Raw genomic sequence first — 16567 nt, 5'->3', positions numbered from 1 at the left:
GTGATGTGTGTTTATTAACATCTTGTATTTCGTGCTTGTCACATAAAATCCAAATTGGGGGTTTCATTTCATTTAAAACAGTCAGTAGACACTGGAAACATCCTTGTTGTCACAGGAGCCAGTGTATTTTACCGCATATTACACCTTCATTCCCTATTTTGTGCGTGATCCCTACTAGAAAAGGAAATAGTTTTAGGAATTTACTAAAACTGGGAAATATACCCATAGTAGAAACCACCATTCTTTTCATGACAAGGCATTTGAGTACCCAAAGTATAAAAAAACAACAACTTAGGACCACTGTTTAGTTTTAGAATATCTTTAGTATTCATAGAAGTATTGATCTTTTTTGGGAATGTATTGGTTGCTGACAGTTAAAGTATCTCAGAACTACTTTAGTTTTTTTTCAAAAGGAGTTTTTTTTAGAGGAGAAGGGGGTAAGAACACTAAATGTGCACAATGAATTATATTCAAATCACTCATCTTTGTAATTCTAAAGAGCCTGAAATGCTTCATATGCTTGTGTAGCTGTGTTTGAGTCATAACTGTGCCAGGCAGGGGCATGGACTTACTTCAGAGGACTGCAGGAGATTGGGAGGAATTGAGTGAGCTTTGAAATGCATTGGTTACTACACGCATCAGTCTACCACTACACAGGTGCCCACACAGGTGTTTATTAAACTAGATCTTATCAAGGATTGTGGCGTTCTTCAAAGATCATGAGGGACCGCCTGTTTATCTTATGGCAGTGGTCCTCACCTCTCATTATGTAGGACCCATGTGTTTTCAGATTTTTGCTCCAACTGAGTTCTTAATTACTGAGGCTAATTGATCCCTTAATTACTTAAGCATTGAGTTAAGAACTTATTACTTAATCTTTTCTGGTCTGTTTTTGTACTGTATGTGGTTTCAGAAACTCTCCTGCAGGTTTATTGTTGTGAAGAAGGCAAACAGAACTCCATCCATTCTTTTCAGTTATCTTTTCAATTTGTTTTGTAAGTTCTTGTGTTATTTTTGTCTAAACAACTAATGATTGGAGACCACTTTGTTAAACTGAGATGTGTGGGAATGACATTGTATCAGACACTCCTAATTACTCAATTCTACACAACTGGAATGAGACCTGTTGTGAAACCTAGACATCGGTTCAAGGTGGATACTAATTAGTGACCCTAATGCCCTAAACCAACTTATTAATGAGAGGGGGGGGGTTAAGAATGAGAGGTCAATTAGTCTAATTGATTAAGAGGTCAAAAACTCAGATAAGGAATTATTGGACCAAGCTGGAGATTCACTGTCTCACAAAATTAGTTTAAAACTAATGGAAAGATATACAAATAATTTGTCCCACAGATATGAGTGGATCTTTGTGAGGTTATGTGCTTCTGTCAGAGGTGATTCTACAAGAGACCTCTTGTGGAGGAAAGCAGTATATGCTATACCTGGCAGTTTCTTAAGCAGGCTTACACTTTAAATGTTGTGCATTTTTTTGTCACTTTGCAAACAGTGGGGAAGAACACTATTTCTGAATTTCGATGTTTTAAATACGGAGATAAGTTAATAGTTTTGATTTTGAGCTTTTCTTTTCTTTTCTGATTTACTAGGAGTATTTTCCCTAACCATACAGTAAAGCGAATGGAAGATCCCAAGACCAATGGGCAAGCTCACATCCATGTGGTTGGAATCAGAAGGAGATCGATTCCACTTCCAATCCAGCTGTACTACCAGCAGCAGGCTTCCCCTGCACCCGGGGTCAGACACGACGCAGCCTCAGAACCTTCCCAGACTCCCCCCACAGGTAAAGGAAGACCTCTGTGCATCACTTGGGAATCCTGAGACTGCCCAAAGCTTTCCCGGAGACTTTTCATACCCAATCTTAGCAGGATGCAAAGTCAGTACTGTCACAACAGAAAAGCTCTGACATTGCTGTGCTTCTACATTTTAGCAACAGTAACATTATTTCTAATAACCTTATAATTACAATAATTATTACAAGTCAGGCTTGGTTAACAAGTCAGAAATGGTTGAAAATCCCTGTTGTATATGTGTGCAATGTTCAAGTTCAAATTCATTGTCATTATACTCATATACAGGTATATGGTATAACGAAATGCTATTTAGCTAGCTCGCAGACAGTAAGAAGTACAAAAAAAAAACAATACAGTTGTATAAGAAAAGAAAGACAGAGACAACAGGCAGTGTGCAAAACAACAACAGGTAACAGGTAATGTGCAAAACAACATCAGATGTGCAAAATCATACATCAACAGAATGAAATAAAGGATAGAAAATTATGGGGAGTGTGAGGTAGAGGTTGATTTCAATGTGTGTTTGAGTTTTGGTAAGAGAGAAGGCACTGTGAGGGTTCAGGTTGTAGGTGAGAGAGACTGAGAGTTTAATAGTTTGATAGTTCGAGGGTAAAAACTGTCTCCGAGTCTGGTAGTCTGGGCCTGAATGCTCTGGTACCGTTTTCCAGATGGTAGAGGGTCAAACAGTCTGTAGCTGGGGTGTGTGGTGTCTTTGATGATGCTTAGAGCTTTCCTCAAGCACCGTCTGTCATAAATGTCCTGGATGGATGGGAGAGCAACCCTAGTGATGGACTGGGCAGTTTTCACCACCCGCTGTAGGGTTTTGCGTTCAGCAATACTGCAGTTGCCATACCACACTGTGATACAACCTGTCAGAGTGCTTTCTGTAGTGCATCTCTAAACGTTAGTGAGGATCTGGGGACATATCTTAGCCTTCTTCAACCGTCTTAGGAAGTACAGGCGCTGTTGCGCTTTCTTGATCAGACAGGTGGCGTTGAGAGACCATGTGAGGTCTTCGGTGATATGGACGCCAAGGAATTTGAAGTTACTGACCCTTTCCACTTCAGTCCTGTTGATGTGGATAGGGGCATGAACGTTCTGCAGTTTTCTGAAATCAACGATTAGCTCCTTGGTTTTGCTGACATTGAGGTTGTTGTCTTCACACTACGTTGTAAGGAGATTGACCTCCTCCCTGTAGGCCCTCTCATCATTGTGTTGGATGTATAATTAATTCTTCAAGGGGATAGATTTGCACTACATTCACAGTATACAGTATATTTTTACCACCTGTAATTGATTCATTTGTTGAGATACATTTTTTTCTTTGTTCAATATACACTTTAAAAAGGGATGTAGCAATTTCAGAGCACCACTACTTTTTGCTGTTAATATTAAATATTACTTTTGTTAAAGGCAGTGTAGTATTTCAACCAGGGAATATTTTGTGTTTTCAGTATATTTCAGTTTCATAATGTCTTCTTTGCTGTGAACTTTGATTCTTTTCTGTAACTTTCTTTCCTCTGATTATTCATTTTTTATTTATTATTTTATATGATAAGGAACATCTGTTTGTATGTTGAAGATCTGTAGCTTTCAATTTCTCATCTCTGTACATGTTTTTTGTTTTTCAGTAACAAAATCTAAGAGCCATCTTTTTACTTTCTTTTCAGGCTTGCCACATGGGCCTCAGAATTTGGGGAGTCAGTTCCCAAGGACACCGGTCAGTAGCCTTACTGCCAACCCGGCAGCCTCACAAATGGCCTTCACCGTTCCAGGAGTCCCGAATGTGGCTCAGACTGTTTCTAGGATATCCCAAAACCAGCCTGCCCAGGCCCCACAGCACCAAAACCCAGCAATGACTGTGATCCCCAGCAAACACGGAGAAGGCATGAAGACAGCGGTGATCCAGGGCTCCATTCCTTCATCTGCAGTTCCTGTCAGCCTTTCCGTTGTTCAGAACCACAACAGCATAGTTCACCAGCCTTCAGTCACTGTTGTTACTTCCCAGCCTCTGCTTCACCATTCTCCAGTAATAACTTCCGGCACCCCAGTGACAGTCTTTCAGCAAGGGCTCCCTCAGACCCATATCCTCGCTAGCAGGGTGCAGAACGTTCCTATGGGCTCCACAGTTGCTGTCTCACAAGGACAGCAGCTTGCATCCACATCCTCTCAACCCATACAAAACCCTCAGCAGCCTGGGCCTCCAGTCCAGCAGCAGGAGGCTGTCATCCTTGCACCCCAGCAGTACATGTCCACTTCCACACCCAGCATAGCCTCATGCTCCTCGGTACAAAACTTCCAAGTGGCTGGCGGTCAGGTCTTTACCATTGCTGGCGTCCAGAATCCGCAGAGCTCTCGAGTGACCTTTCAAAACATCGCACCCAAGCCTGTTCCCCCTCAGACTACCATGGTGTCCCAGCCCATACAACAACAGCAACAGCAGCAGAGCGTAGTTATTGTCAGTTCCAACCCCCAGCAGAACCAAGCCTACGCACCAGCTATTCATCAAATTGTACTGGCCAACCCTGCTCCAACCGTTCAGCTTGCTGGGCAACCCAGTATCACACCCTCCTCTACACCATCACCCTGTCCTCCTGCCGGCAGTCAGATACCACAAGTCATGGCTTCTCCACCAAATACCCCCCAGACACAAGGACCACCCCCAACAGTAAGCCAGATGCTGTCTGTAAAAAGACAGCAGCAGCAGCTCCACCACCACCCTCCTCCACCGCCACCTATGCAGGTCCAGCCCCAGCCAGCACCCCCGCCTCCAGGCCAACCTACCTCCACAGAATCTAGTTTGATCAAACAGTTGCTTCTTCCAAAGCGAGGCCCTTCAACTCCGGGTGGCAAACTTATACTTCCTGCACCCCAGATCCCTCCCCCAAACAACACCAGAGCCCCTAGCCCTCAGGTGGTCTACCAGGTAACCAACAACCAAAACCAAGGTTTTGGTGTACAGGCTCAGACACAACCCCAGCAGTTACTGGTAGGCCAGCAAAATGTGCAGCTGGTTCAGAACCCTCTTCAGTCACAAGGAACTGTCCAGGCAATGCCCATTTCCAATTTACAGTTATTGCCTGGACAGTTAATCTCAACTACTACCCCTGCAGCCATCATACAAGGTACTGCTGGTAGCCAGGTGACTTTGACAGTGGTGCCAAATACCAGTTTCACAACTGCTGCTGTTAGTCAGGGAAGTGGGTCACAAATTATTGGTCCAGCTGGACTCTCGGTTAGTGGATCTCAGCCGGGGGTTGGCTTGCAAGTACAGACACTCCCTGCTTCTAATGCTGGCACCACAAGTCCAGCTCCAACCCCACCATTTAAAGGCGATAAGATCATCTGCCAAAAGGAGGAGGAAGCAAAAGATGCAACGGGGTTACATATACATGAACGCAAAATTGAAGTAATGGAGAACTCTTCCCTTATGGAAGGGGTTGCCAAAACAAGTAATGGGGACTCCAAGGAGGCAGAAGCACCTGCAGGAAGTCTTGTAAATGGGAGAAAATATGTTGACTCTAGTCTACCTCCTTCTAACTCAGGGAAAAGCCAGTTGGAGGCCAGTCAGTACATACAGGTCACTAATGGCCCCTTGACCGAGGTCAATGACAGTCCTGCCAATGGGATGCCAAGAACAGAGCAGGTGGATGGGCAGGAGATGAAAAGTGACCTGAAAAAGTTCCTCGTAAATGGGATTTGTGACTTTGATAAAGGAGATGGTTCTATTTTGAGCAAAAACATTCCAAATCACAAAGCTTCCAAACATGTAGGAAATGGAGAAATTTCTCCTCAGGAGCAGCAAGAGAATTCAGTCGCCCCTCAGCAAGATACTGCCAAAGCTGATCAATTGGAACGAACATCAAATGGGCCTCTATTAGTCAGTAACTCTCTGCCTATTGCAAACACACCGCTGGAGGCTGTGCAGTTACCTAGCCAAAAGGTTAGCTGTAATAACTCCGAGCATTTAAATGGACCTGTTGGATCAAGTTTTAACTCAGATGTGCCTCAGCCTAAGCAACAGCAACATCAGTGTGTTGTAATGTCATCACAATCCACAGCCTCACTAACAGTGACCACTGTAAACCCCTTTACAACAGCACCCCAGTCTGGAACAGTAGCACCACAGTGCATGCAGTTATCTGAGCCTCAGTGCTCTAATGGCTCAAGTGAAAACCGGGGTGTAAAGAGGCCGGCAGAAGATACAGATAGAGGAACTGTTTCAGGAATCCCCAACAAAGTAGGGGTGAGGATTGTTACAATAAGCGACCCCAACAACGCTGGCTGCAGTGCAACGATGGTAGCTGTGCCAGCAGGAGCTGACCCAAGCACAGTAGCGAAAGTAGCAATAGAAAATGCAGCCCAACAAAAACCGCATCCATCTTCCTTTATACAAGCAGTCGTCACACAGGTACGAGTCCTTCCTTTTGATTTTTTTGCAATCCTTTTCATATTTTCACTGTTTAAACGTTGTCTTGATATCACTGCTGTGTACACCGTGATCAAAAGAGTAGAGATGCTTGTTGTGACCTCAGTGGAATCAAATGCAATTTATTATTTTGCATCTCTACACTACTGGAGAAAAACTGTTCATGACTTGGTGTTCACAAATTGTATTAGATGCTATATTTGTCTTCTTGGTGAAAACTTTTTAGATGTTTTTGGTCAGGTAAGTCAGCTAAAACAAATTTTTCATTTACAATGACAGTATGAAGAGCCATTTATTCTACAAGGAATTTGAATACCTTTCTTAAAAATACAGTAGCAGCATCTCACCTGGGATTTGAACCCTCTCAAGTCTCGAGCTCACAGCCCTAACCGCTACTCCACATTGCAAGTCTGGAAAATTATGTACCATAGGGGTCTCACAGGGGAAGTCTCTTGGAACGGGCTAGTATCATAAGGCTTGAACCTGTGATCACAGCTCAGATTCAACCTGTATCCAAGTGAGTGCCCTGACCAGTTGTTCCATTTGGGAAGCCCCTCCACAGCCTCTTCTTGACTGATTTGAGTTGGTCATTGTCATGGGTCTTGCAATGGGATGAAAGTAATTTTGTAGTTACTGTTAATCTATGAGAGGTGGAGATGCTCCCTTTTTAGAATGGTAGAGCATTTATGGACAAAAAAACGTAATTCTTTTGAACTCATCTCACAATGGGTTCTAGATTACCATTACAGATGTCAGTAACAAGCAAATGTATTAAGTACATTGATAAATTCAGTGGGTCAGTAAGTCTACAGTATCTTTTACACTTATTTTTGATAAAAACAGTTGAGTAATTCCTCTTTTGATGCTGTAACAAAATGAAATACTAGTATTTTGAGAACTCTGGTGATTGCTTCCTTGAAGTTTTGAAGAGTGAACCTAAACTACTAAGACTCTTTCATTGACAGTTTGAATTTCTTCTCCTTCTGAAACCAGTACATATGGTTTTGATTTGCCAGTGTTTTAATCGGTTGCAGACATCAGGGAAATGAATGAGAGCATATTATTTTTGTATAATAGTAGCCAGAAAAAAATTGTAATAATTGAGGTCTATTTTTGGAGAACCTTAAATTTAATTTTAAATAAATCCTTAAATTTAATTTTAATACACTTGCAAAATTAAAATCTGTAATTTTGTATAAAATACTCTTTGAACTGTAGGTCTAAAGGTTCCTTTTTTTGCCCATTTAACGGTCATCATTTTCACTTCTTATTCTGTTTGAAAGCACATGATCTCATTTTATCCCCTTCTTAATTTTTAAAAGTTTAAAATAGCAAGTTTTTGAAAAAAAATACACACATGAGAAATTTAAATTAATTCATTTTATATTCCTTTATTTTATCATTTACGTCATTTGGGCTAGTGTGCTAAAATAAATACAGTTGAATTATTCGATTTTGCGCTCCCCATGCCAAAGCCACCTTGTTGTGTTATTGTGTTGGAATCGGTTTTCTTTGAAGAATGTTCCAGTCTTTGCTTTTGATGTATCCAGCAAAACATGCACAGAGCAAATGACTTGATACATTCGAGCCTGATTGAAAAAGATCTGCTTCACTTACTTTCTGATCCTTTTTTTGTTTTTAGAGCTTGTATTATTCTTGTGTTGTCTTTCTATAATAATAATAATGATAATAATTGCTTACACTTATATAGCGCTTTTCTGGACACTCCACTCAAAGCGCTTTACAGGTAATGGGGACTCCCCTCCACCACCACCAATGTGCAGCATCCACCTGTAGCCAATATAGCCACTGTGTTTCTTTTTTTTACCTTTAAATGTTTTTTCAACTTATGTGGAGACTCTCAGTACTTATAGTCATGTGCGTATGGTACTAAAATTAGCTTTCAGAGACATTAAGTTTATGACCTTGGCTTTCATTGATTTTGCTACAACCGTGCTTTTACCATGATGACTACCAACACTTATTTGAAAGCTACGGAAAGTTAATTGTAGACTGTAATTGCACCAAGTCTGATAAATTGATGTTCCTGAAAATGATTCTCTCCAAGTTGACTTCGATGAATGTGGTCAGCATAATGTGTGTTCTCTAACACTGCAAGTACTGTAACTGCAAAGAGGTGCACATCAGATAATTTCTTCTATTTTGGAAATGGTTACTGAGCTTGTCAATATAACTAATTTCTCCATTAAAATTCTACTTCAAATACACTCTTTCCCCGGGTTATGCAGGATTCAACTTAAGCAAATTCGACTTAACATAAAAACCTCCAATGGGTAACATTTTTTTTTTCTCAATAGTTATATATGGGTGAACAGCATGGAGTAAGTGTGATGTGGTCTCTGTCTTACTCTTCAGTTTTGCTTTGCTTTTTCGCGCTTGTGGTAACTACTGCATGTTATCTTATGCTTTTTCACTGAAATACGTATTGCAATCATGTAAGGGAAGCATTCAAGTGATTTCATTATCTTTGTTTTATTGTAGTGTAGAGTTTGTATAATTTCATTTAACAATTATTCTAATTAATTTACTGTACTATATATGTTTTAAGTTGTGCTGTGTTTGGTGTTTAATTATTCTAATTATGGGGTTTTAAAACAATTTTTCATTCTTCATTTCATGTTTCTCCCACTGTACGAAAGAGGGAAGTTTCCTTTCATTCTCTCTTTATCTGCTAGCAACTGGTAGCTACTGCTGGGTTCTGTCCTTCTCTACCCCTCTCCATCATTAGCACACACATCTGTTAACTATTAAAGGACAATAATCTCTGGTGAGCTTGTGATTCTGCTCTCCAGTCTGCCCTTCCTCACTTGCAGACACAGTTGGGACAAATAAGGGAGGATTGCTGCAATATCATGAATGGTAATTATATGTATTCACTCAACAGCTACGAAAGTGTCACGTTCGACATCCATAAGATTCAAGTAACCTAAAGATTTGAGGAACTGAACCCTTGCATAACCTGAGGAATGAGTGTAGTGTAATTGGTTGAATTTTAAGTTAAAAAGGGTTTCGGTAAGAAAATGCCTGTTTTCACAGCAAACAGTTGCAACAGAGGTGTATCATGGAACATTTATGTTTTGAAAATCGAAATCACTGCATAGAATTAAGACTTATTCTTTGAAAAACAGGCTTTAAACAGAATAATAGGCTTAATTCCATTTTATTTTAATCTAAAAAAAGTTTTAGTGAGTAATTATTTTTTATTACTAAATTACAAAACGTTATTAATAGCTTTCTGTTTGTGCCAAACGTTTTTTGAACTTGGACCAAGGCCTCTTCTACATTTTTGAATCATTGGGAATCCCCAGGCAGCAGTGGAAAACTGTCTCATTGCCACCAGGGGAGTGACTTGGCCTCGGTCCTATTGGCTCCCGGTAAAATTAAGACACCTGTGACTTGCCAGACACCACTAGGCTTGTGTGGAGACATTAGAGGGGGACTGAACCTTTGTATGTCACAGCTGTGCTTGTAATTTGTCACAAGTCAAGTGGCTTCTTTATTTGGCCGAAAATAGGAATGATGATATGTGGATATTGGGGCGTTGCTGTGAGCAGAAAAAATTGGCAGTTCGAAATTGGCTATGTATGTAATCAACAAATTACCCATTCTAAGTGTCTAGTTAAATTTACTAATTATAATATTCTGTTTTACACAGGTGATTTTCAAAACTTATTTCAGAACTGAAGTATTGTCAATCACTGTGAAGCCACATCTTTCTCAGCAGTTTCATGTCATTTTAGTTGTTGCATAATGGGGAATAAAAATTAAAAATGTTTGATTTGTAATATGTTGATGTAACTAATGTGTCAATACATTTATTGTAGATGTATTTTAAGTTATAACTATTAGAAATATGACTTTTTCAGATAAGTGTATCTTTATTTGAGCTCTCACATTTTGATCCACAATCTTGGCTGAGCTTTGAGTGATTACAGAAATTACTTCTGAGTAACTCCACTTGATGAAGCACTGCTTCAATACAGCGGTCAGCCAGTACACTGCCATGCTGTGTTTCCCAGGGAGGGTGAGAGATTCATCTCACTCAATAGCTGTTATTCCTTTCCATTAACGACACAGTGGTATCTGCAAGACTACCAGCACTGAGCTTCCAAGCCATACAGCAAGTGTATGCACTAGTCAGCTGCACACCTAGCAATTTTTCATGTCAGTTAGAATTCTTATGTTAATTGAGAGATGTGTGTGAAAACTCGAGGTATTATGATTCATAGCTTGAGGGCGACAGTGTGGATTTGTTTACACTGTAAAAACTAGAACCATTAAGGAACTGTCCACAAAGAAAGACAAGAAACATCTTTTATCTGTTGAGCATAAATGGTATCAGCCTGAATGTTCTGTGCTGTTCAGACTGCACTGTCTGCTAGGTTTTTTATCCCACTATAATGTATAATTGTGGTTTAAGTAGTCGGACTATCCAAAATTCATTCTCATTATTTTCCTTAACCATTCATAATGTTTGCCCATGTAATGAATCATCTTAATCAAGTGTGGAAAAATGTTTGACAGACATGGTAAAGCTTTATATTGGAGTCCTCCAAACCATTTTGAAACATACGTGACTTCTCTAGAGTGTTTTATTGACAACATTACTCTATTCCACAGAAATAGTCATTCTTTGATTAAAAATTTGTTTTATGTCAATATCTACTAACTACTAACAAATGTAGGTGTTAGGTGGGAGTTTAAGGAGTTCCTTTTCAAAAGTGTGTTTTCTAATGGGCATTGTTTTCTCCATTTGACATACATTGTCATCTAAGATATTTAAGTATAGCAAACAACTCTGATGATAAAACAAATCTTCCTGCTCCTATCCTTGTGCAGCCTTCATCCATCGTATCACCACCTCCACCACAAAGTGTACAGGCATGCCAAGTGAGCTCAACACCCCCGCCTCCTGCAAACCAGGCCTCAACTGCACCCTCAGAACACGTCAGGAAGCCTGGGCAGAACTTTATGTGCTTGTGGCAATCATGTAAAAGGTATTTTTTCCTCTTCCTGGAGCTCAGGAACTGCTTTTGGTTGCTGTGTGTACAATATAATGGTTTTAATCATAAGCAGCAGATTTATTTAACAGTTTATCCTTTTGTTGGTCATTTTATAGCACATATTCAGAATCAGTTTAATTTTAGTTCATCTCCTTTATGGCTTATGGGAAAATAAGATTGACTTCTTTACCTTTCATTAGAACTGGAATGTGATTTTACTACGACATGTGGCGTATCTCCGGAATGTGTGAAAATTTCAGGATTAGTCCATAAGATGACGCACTTCCTGTTTTTGTTTAGTGGCTTTCTGATGTTCTTTGTGCTGTGCAAGGGTGTCGCTTAAAAATAAAGAAAAAAAGATCATTTCGGTCTTAACAACACCTTTACAAACGCATTATTGAGAGGTTTGAGTAGTACTGAAGCATTTCGATCCCGCATGCATTTTCAGTTTTACCCAGATGCTTCCCAGCATTCAATAAGCCAGAACAAGTATAGTTTGTATTTTGATTTTTTTATGCAAAAGAAGGATATTTTTTTCTTCTGACCAGTTAATTGTTTGGAGAGAAACTGTGACTCATGGTTTTCTTGGTCATTTCAGATGGTTTGACACTCCGTCTCAGGTGTTCTACCATGCAGCCACCCAGCATGGAGGCAAAGAGGTTTATCCAGGACAGTGCTTCTGGGAGGGCTGTGAGCCATTCCCTCGCCAGAGATTGTCCTTCATCACTCACTTACAGGCAAGAAACCTAACCTCTTACCAACTACCATTTCTCCATAATGTTTCTGCGTTTCCAAAGAAGTGCTAATGGTGTTTAATCATGCAGGATAAGCACTGTTCACGGGAAGCCCTACTCGCTGGATTAAAGCTAGAAGAGCTGGCGCAAGGTGGCAATCAGAAAACTTCCAAGTAAGATTGTTTCTTTAGACTTCAGTTTTGCTCCTGGTTTTCACAGGACGTCTTCTAATTATTTTCCCTGTACCTTCAGTAATTTCGGGTACCTTATTGAATCCTCCCAACTCTTGTGTTTGTTCACAATTGTATTGAAGGTTTTTTACATGTGAATGTGAATCAGACAGGCCAGTAACACCTGTTTCATTGTCACAGATGTCTTAAAACAAGCTCTTGTAGTAAGCAGTAGATCAGAATTAATTTCTACTCATGTCAAGGTTTTTTTTTTAAAAGTTATTTCTTTTTTGGCATTTTATGGACAGTGTGAACTATTCTGAGAATTGTATGAGAGGCTTTCAAAAGGAGTATTGAGCGTATTCATTAGAAAAGTGAATTAACATCATATGGTTGGGCTTTTCATGCTGAGAAAAATCATGCTTTTTAAAAATCTCTTGCTTTTCCTAGTGTATGTATCTTGATAATTGTTATGCACTCCTTAAGCACTTACATTTTTATTGAAATATACAAATGTATTTACAGTTTATGTAAAAATTACAATTTAAGTACATATAGTTTAAGATACAACATTTGTTTTAAATTATAACTCCAGATCATGTCACTTCCATTGTTGTATACTGCATATAATAATTATGATCTAAATCTGTAAAATTTTCTTTCCATGTCCAGTACAAAGTATATGATAAATCCTAGTTTACAGGTTGTTTTGAATACTGTAACAATTTTGGTCAAGATAAGAGATAAATACTGCTCCTCAGGAATCATTATAATGACAAAGTTAAAAAAAACTATATATACAAGACTGAAAACATATAAAGTCAATCCTGTGATCTTCAGAATCGACAATAAAATATTAATTAAGACAGATGTGGAAACTGTGAAGAACTGCCTTTAAAATCAAGGTTGGAAAGCACGTTAGATTAAAGGGTTGTCGGAGCAGAGAACTAGGAGTATACCCTGATGTCCTTCAACAACTGGATAAAGTAGCTAATGAATAGAAAAGAGCTACACTAGATAAATGGCCTCTTCTAATTTGTAACCTTTTTAAGTCAGAATGGAGTACTGAGGTGATGTGTTGCTTAAAGGTTCATCATTGTTTGAAATTATGGAGACACTAGTAATATTGCTTACCAAATAACAGAGTAATTGCAAGGCTGAAGCTCCTGCAGCTGTTAAATGACACAGTGATTGAGACCTGATTCTCTCCCTGAGTGTAATTTGTTCAGGACATGGAAGTTAACACTGTTTACACTGTTCTATTTTTTTTCCTTTTGTAGGCAACAGCCAGCTGCAGGTAGCACTTCCACCCCTAGAGCACAAAAGGCCATTGTAAACCATCCCAGTGCTGCCCTCATGGCACTTCGAAGGGGATCCCGAAACCTAGTGTTTAGGGATTTCACAGTGAGTATTAATGGATACCTCTCTCTGAACATAACTTCGTTAATACTAGCCTTTAGCAAGAAGCAAAAAATATAGCAGCCAGAATAAAATTTTGCTTACCAGCTTCTCATCTTCAGTAAGCCAGTTATGTTTGTAAGAGGTATATTTTTAAAAGAATTAAGTGCAAAAGTTTGACCGTTTAAAGTTCATTTAAAAAAACATGAACATAATAAAGACCTTCCAGGACAGTTTTTATGATACAGCAAAAAAAGAAAACAAGTTCTAATGTTTCTTTCTTCAGAACAATGTAACCTGCTGTTGCGATAAGGTCACATACACACTCACCTTGATTCCAGTCTCACGCTCTCAGCACATGATTTATTGCTGGTGGGTGATGCATGTGGATAAAGGTGGAAGGCACATAGTCAGATACAAACATAATCAGAAACAGCACATAGGTTACAAAAACATCCACATCTTCCTGATCAGTAGTAAGATGAGAGTCTTGTGTTCTTGGTGTTAGAGACCTCCACATGCTTTAGGTTTAATAGTAACAAGTAACTTTGTGATTGGTTAGATGTGAACAAGCGTCTATGTCCTGTGTGGCTGGGTTAGTAGGAGTTTTTGGAGGAGAGGTTTTGGTTGAGGTAAAAGGAGTTCTTGGAGAGTTAATAGTTAGTGGAGGTAGAGAGTGGAGCAATGGTAAAGTATTGCTGTTGTAAGGATTTAACATTCCACCTTATCTTAACCCGCATATAGTTTGTTTTAACTTTATTTTTCATCACACTTAGTGATTCTGTTCATCATACCAACTAATATACTAAGCTGATCAATTAGAACTGTTTTGGGAGACCATATTTTCTCCATCGATGGGACAGTCTCAGATTTTTTTTTAAATACACTTGCTTCCCAGCTGTTTATTCTGATTTAATCTGGGATATTTTTAGTTATTTTGTTAATTTACGTCACATCCAGTGTATAGGCCTTGTGCCCGTTGCTTGGATGGATAGGCTCCAGCTGCCCCATGTGCCGTGTTTGGAAAAGCAGTTAGTAAATAGGTGGATGCAAGCAATTCTTTCTTAGCCTCTGTGTAAACACATATAGAGACATTCATTAAAGTGCAGAAATCTTCCCTTATTTGCTCTAGTTGTGTCTGGAGTGAGGAAGCAGGGACAGGAGAGTAGAATTGCAGGCTCACCAGAGTTTATTGTCCTGTGATGGTTAACATGTGTGCGCTAAAGTTGTAAGGGGTAGAGAGAAAGAAAGAAACGTAACAGCAGCTAATAGTCCATGATGTAGAAAGAAAAAGAAAACTTCCTTTATATATAGGGAGAGAAATAAAATGGCAATGAACGGAAAAAAAAAAAACATCCTATAATTAGTATAATTAAATACTAAATATACATTTAGTAAGTATACAGCAAAATGAAACATTGGAGAAAGATATTGAACTTTTAATGAATTTCGAATTAATATACTGTACATTTCATTGCCCTATAAGGTACGATTCTGTAATTATACACAAAACAAAAACACTTTGGAGCTTCCCTTACATGATTGCGTTACAATTTTCTGTGGAAAAAGAGCACGACAGCACGTAGAATGTAACACCACATAAAAACATAGTGAAACTGAGAGTAAAATGGAGCCCTGGTGGTGAATGTTATGCATACTCTGCATTAATAAACCATAGAAGGAACCTGCTGAACTACTTGCTCTTAACAGATCTAATGTAAACTTTCCATAATTCAAAGGTATTACTGTGGGACCCATGGGAGGTTTTTATGTAAAGTGAGATTTATGTAAAAGTGGATATCAAGACTTACAGTGCCTTGGAAAAGTATTCAGACCCAAACAGCATATCGCAGTTTTTTATTTTTTTAGGAATATTTTCTAACCAACCAATGTCACATTAAAATAATTTTGAGTTTCAGTGTTTTGAAATAAAAGTATCACAGAGAACTAAATTTCAATGTAGATTTGTAATTCAGTAAAATGATAGAATTGTCAAGTGTCTGAATACTTTTGCAAGGCACTGTATGTATCCCAGGAGAGGGTTTTTCACTCAAGTAAATTTGAGTACAAGAGTCTGTATTTGTATTATTTATGCTGACACTCTCAAAGTGCACAAACGTAAGCTGCTTTTAAATTTGAAAAGAGATTGCTAGTATGCTTTTGGTTTATGCTTTATGCTGACTTATACTTATTAGCCAAAATTAGACATTGCAATTTGGAAGACTGAAGAAAAATTAAGACATGTAATTGGTTGATTTTAGCTAGACCCACAATATTTAAAGTATTTGTTTTTCTATTTAGGATGAAAAAGAGGGACCAATAACCAAACACATCAGGCTGACTGCTGCCTTAACGTTAAAAAATATTGCAAAATACTCAGACTGTGGCCGAAAGTAAGTATAATGCTGGATATTTTTAATTAAGACTTTACATGTGAAGATACAGATATATCAATTAATACAAAATATCAATGACAAGACAAAACAGTATCTGAAATTTGTCAACTGACAGTGAACTCACATATGTCTGTTGAAAAACCAAGAGTTTTTGTAGAGTCATAATTTTCTGTGACTAGACAGTGCAAGGAGGCAGTAAAGATGGCAACAAAATGCTGTATTAAGAGTTTTGATTTTAAGTGAAGCAATGTCAAGTTAAATTTTAAACAATTTATTACTTAGACTTCACTTAGAATGTAGTGTACAAAGTATTGTGTTGTCTACTGCCAATTCTTGGCTGGTCACATGGTGAAGCTGATCCCTGTAAGAAATACAATTCTTAGATCATTAAGCTACTAGATGCCAAAATGAGCAAGATGGACCCAAATGGGCCTCTCATTTTTATGTTATGTAATAAAAGTGAATTATAAATATGAACTGACATCGTTCTCAGATTCCTTTTACATTGTCAATTTGAACGTGTTTTTTTTCCTTTTTGGCCCCTTGTCTCATGCATGTTTCTTTCCTGTGCAGGTTGGTGAAACGGCATGAAAACCACCTGTCCGTAC

The 16567-nt window shown here is 38.8% G+C and overlaps 1 protein-coding gene across 1 annotated transcript in view; it reads left to right on the top strand.

The window, feature by feature from the left end:
* arid2 (AT-rich interaction domain 2) overlaps positions 1 to 16567 on the top strand; it is a 77673-nt gene that overhangs the window by 59521 nt on the left and 1585 nt on the right. The window contains exons 14-21 of the mRNA XM_088644785.1: positions 1605 to 1798; positions 3479 to 6219; positions 11098 to 11255; positions 11860 to 11998; positions 12086 to 12168; positions 13446 to 13569; positions 15865 to 15956; positions 16533 to 16567. The exon at positions 16533 to 16567 is cut by the window's right edge and continues 1585 nt beyond it. Of these exons, the coding sequence (XP_088500911.1) occupies positions 1605 to 1798; positions 3479 to 6219; positions 11098 to 11255; positions 11860 to 11998; positions 12086 to 12168; positions 13446 to 13569; positions 15865 to 15956; positions 16533 to 16567 (3566 nt within the window). The remainder of the gene's footprint in view (positions 1 to 1604; positions 1799 to 3478; positions 6220 to 11097; positions 11256 to 11859; positions 11999 to 12085; positions 12169 to 13445; positions 13570 to 15864; positions 15957 to 16532) is intronic.

The sequence above is a fragment of the Lepisosteus platostomus genome, chromosome 9, assembly GCF_059453375.1.
Source record: "Lepisosteus platostomus isolate fLepPlt1 chromosome 9, fLepPlt1.hap1, whole genome shotgun sequence".
Lineage (NCBI taxonomy): Eukaryota > Metazoa > Chordata > Actinopteri > Semionotiformes > Lepisosteidae > Lepisosteus > Lepisosteus platostomus.
Note: the sequence above shows the minus strand (reverse complement) of the source record. Positions and strands in the feature narration are given on the sequence as shown.